Source organism: Argentina anserina, chromosome 6, assembly GCF_933775445.1.
Source record: "Argentina anserina chromosome 6, drPotAnse1.1, whole genome shotgun sequence".
NCBI classification, from domain to species: Eukaryota; Viridiplantae; Streptophyta; class Magnoliopsida; order Rosales; family Rosaceae; genus Argentina; species Argentina anserina.
Genome location: NC_065877.1, coordinates 20641965 through 20644555, shown reverse-complemented (window position 1 = coordinate 20644555; position 2591 = coordinate 20641965). Strand labels below are relative to the sequence as shown.

Sequence of the window (2591 nt, the reverse complement as noted above, 5' to 3'; positions counted from 1 at the left end):
AATGACATAGGCAATATGACTCTAAACACATGTGAGCACAAAATGTCAAATCCTCATATTAACAAAACATTGGTTTTTAACCGCTAAACATGCTCAAAATCAATCTATCCAAATATGATGATTGTTTTGTTATTGGCATCAAGCAAGTAAACCACAAACAAACTTGTTTTTGCATTTTTCAAAATATCTCAATTTTTATGGATTTTTTTATTTTATAAAGTAAACATTAAAAAAATTATAAGGAATGAAATTACTTAGCCTTACACCTCACACTTAATTTACACATTGTCCTCAATGTGCCGTGAACAATGGTGAAACAAATATAAGGTATAAACTATGTTTATTAATTACCACATGCTAGTCAATACAAACTAACCAACACAATTTCCTAACAAGCACCTCACATTTAAAACATCATATAGTCTTTAATATGGTATGAAGCTATTAAGATCATATCAATGTTTTGGGGAGCATGCATCAGTAGGGCCACAACTAGCATTCAAAACAACTAAGTGAGAGGGTCCTCGAAGTACTTCACCTCCGCATAAGTATCTTTTGGTGCACCCTCTAGGTAAGGCTTTACTCGATGACTATTAACTTTAAAGGTAGATCCATCTCTTAAGTTCTTCAATGTGACCACTCCATGACTAAATACTTGAACAAGCTCAAATGGCCCAATCCACCTTGATCTTAGCTTGCCGGGAAACAACTTTAATTTGGAGTTTAAAAGAAGTACAAGTTTCCCAACCTCCGAGTGTTTGGTCTTGATCCTTTGATCATGGAATGCTTTAGTTTTCTCTTTATAAATCTTTGCATTTTCATAGGCATCCATCTGAAGCTCCTCTAGCTCACAAAGCTCTAACTTTCGCTCCTCACCACACTTTTCTATGTCAAAATTGAGGGTCTTCAATGCCCAATAAGCCTTATGCTCCAACTCAACCGGCAAATGACACGTTTTTTCCATAAACAAGGTGATAGGGAGACATTCCAATACGTGTTTTGAATGCAGTTCGGTAAGCCCATAGAGTGTCATCAAGCTTCATTGCCCAATCTTTATAAGTTGTAGACACCACCTTTTCAAGGATGCTCTTTATCTCTCGGTTAGATATTTCAACTTGGCTATTTGTTTGGGGGTGGTATGGTGTCAAGACTTTGTGCTTAACCCAATACTTCTTCAATAAGGGCGCAAATGACTTGTTCATAAAATGGGAGCCTCCATCACTAATTATTGCTCTAGGTGTGCCAAATCCTGTGAAGTTGTGTTCTTTAAGGAACTTGAGCACGATCTTGTGGTCATTTGCCTTGGTGTCCACGGCCTGAACCCATTTGCTTACATAATCAACTCCCACAAGGATATATAGATAGCCATATGAACTTGGGAAAGGTCCCATAAAGTCTATGCCTCATACATCAAATATCTCCACTTCAAGCATATAGTTCAAAGGCATTTGGTCTTTTGAGGAAATATTGTCTACCATTTGACAACGATCACAAAAACTCACATAAGAATGTGCATCTTTAAATAATGAAGGCCACCAAAACCCAGAATTAAGTACTTTTTGGGCCGTTTCTTTCCTCCATGGTGACCGCCACAGGCTTGATCATGGAAAAAAGATAAGACACTTTGTATCTCTTCCTCTGGAATGCACCTCCTCACCAATTGATCCTTGCATTGCTTGAATAAGTATGGATCATCCCAAAAGTAGTGTCTTGCTTCTTTAATGAGTCTCCTCCTTGCATGGAAATTAAAGGTCTTGGGAAAGTATTTTCCCCCACTTGCCAAGAAGTTAACCAAATGTGCAAACCATGGTAGCTTCTTCTCAACAATGGAAAACAACTTCTCATCCAGAAATGATTCATTCAAAGGCACCCCATTATCTTCACTTTGATGAGTAAGTCGAGAGAGATGATCCGCTACCAAGTTAACCTTGCCGGGCATGTCGACAATTTTAATGTCAAACTCTTGAAGAAGTAAGATCCATCTTAAAAGTCTTGGCTTGGCATCACTCTTAGACAATAAATACTTGAGTGCGGAATGATCCGTGTGGATAATGACTTTAGACCCCAAGAGATAGCTTCAGAACTTTTCTAAGGCAAATACCATCGCCAATAACTCTTTCTCGGTGGTAGTGTTTACTTGGGCATCATTCAAGGTCTTGCTTGCATAGTAGATGACATGCAAGAGTTTCTCCTTACGTTGTCCCAACACTGCTCCCAAGGCGTAATCACTTGCATCACACATAATTTCAAATGAGAGAGTCTAATTCGGTGAGCAAATAATATGAGCATTCGTAAGCAACTCATTTATCCTCTCAAATGCCTTCAAACATGCTTCATCAAATAGAAATTGAATCTCCTTGGCCAATAGATCACAAAGAGGCTTCACTATCTTGGAGAAATCTTTTATAAACCTTTGGTAAAAACTGGCATGCCCAAGAAAACTTCTTACACCTTTTACATTCATGGGAGGGGGCAACTTCTCAATGATTTCAACATTTGCTTTATCTACTTCAATCTCCTTAGATGATATTTTGTGGCCAAGAACAATCCCTTCTTGCACCATGAGGTGACATTTCTCCCAATTAAGCACT

General features: G+C 38.2%; 1 protein-coding gene across 1 annotated transcript; it reads right to left on the bottom strand.

The window, feature by feature from the left end:
* Nucleotides 1-508: 508 nt before the first annotated feature.
* LOC126797029 (uncharacterized) lies at nt 509-1939 on the bottom strand. The gene is made up of 4 exons (XM_050523719.1): nt 1624-1939; nt 1410-1471; nt 995-1316; nt 509-885 (listed from the first exon to the last, which is right to left on the bottom strand). The coding sequence occupies exons 1-4, from the start codon at nt 1937-1939 to the stop codon at nt 509-511; spliced, it is 1077 nt and encodes a 358-aa protein (XP_050379676.1).
* Nucleotides 1940-2591: the final 652 nt, after the last annotated feature.

What these genes read in the sequence shown, in the direction of transcription:
- LOC126797029 (XM_050523719.1), bottom strand. Translation starts at nt 1,939, where the DNA reads ATGCCCGGCAAGGTTAACTTGGTAGCGGATCATCTCTCTCGACTTACT. An exon ending in TTGAAGTGGAGATATTTGAT is followed by an intron (nt 1,317 to 1,409) that starts GTATGAGGCATA and finishes AAATGGGTTCAG; the next exon opens with GCCGTGGACACCAAGGCAAA. An exon ending in CCGAACTGCATTCAAAACAC is followed by an intron (nt 886 to 994) that starts GTATTGGAATGT and finishes ATTTTGACATAG; the next exon opens with AAAAGTGTGGTGAGGAGCGA.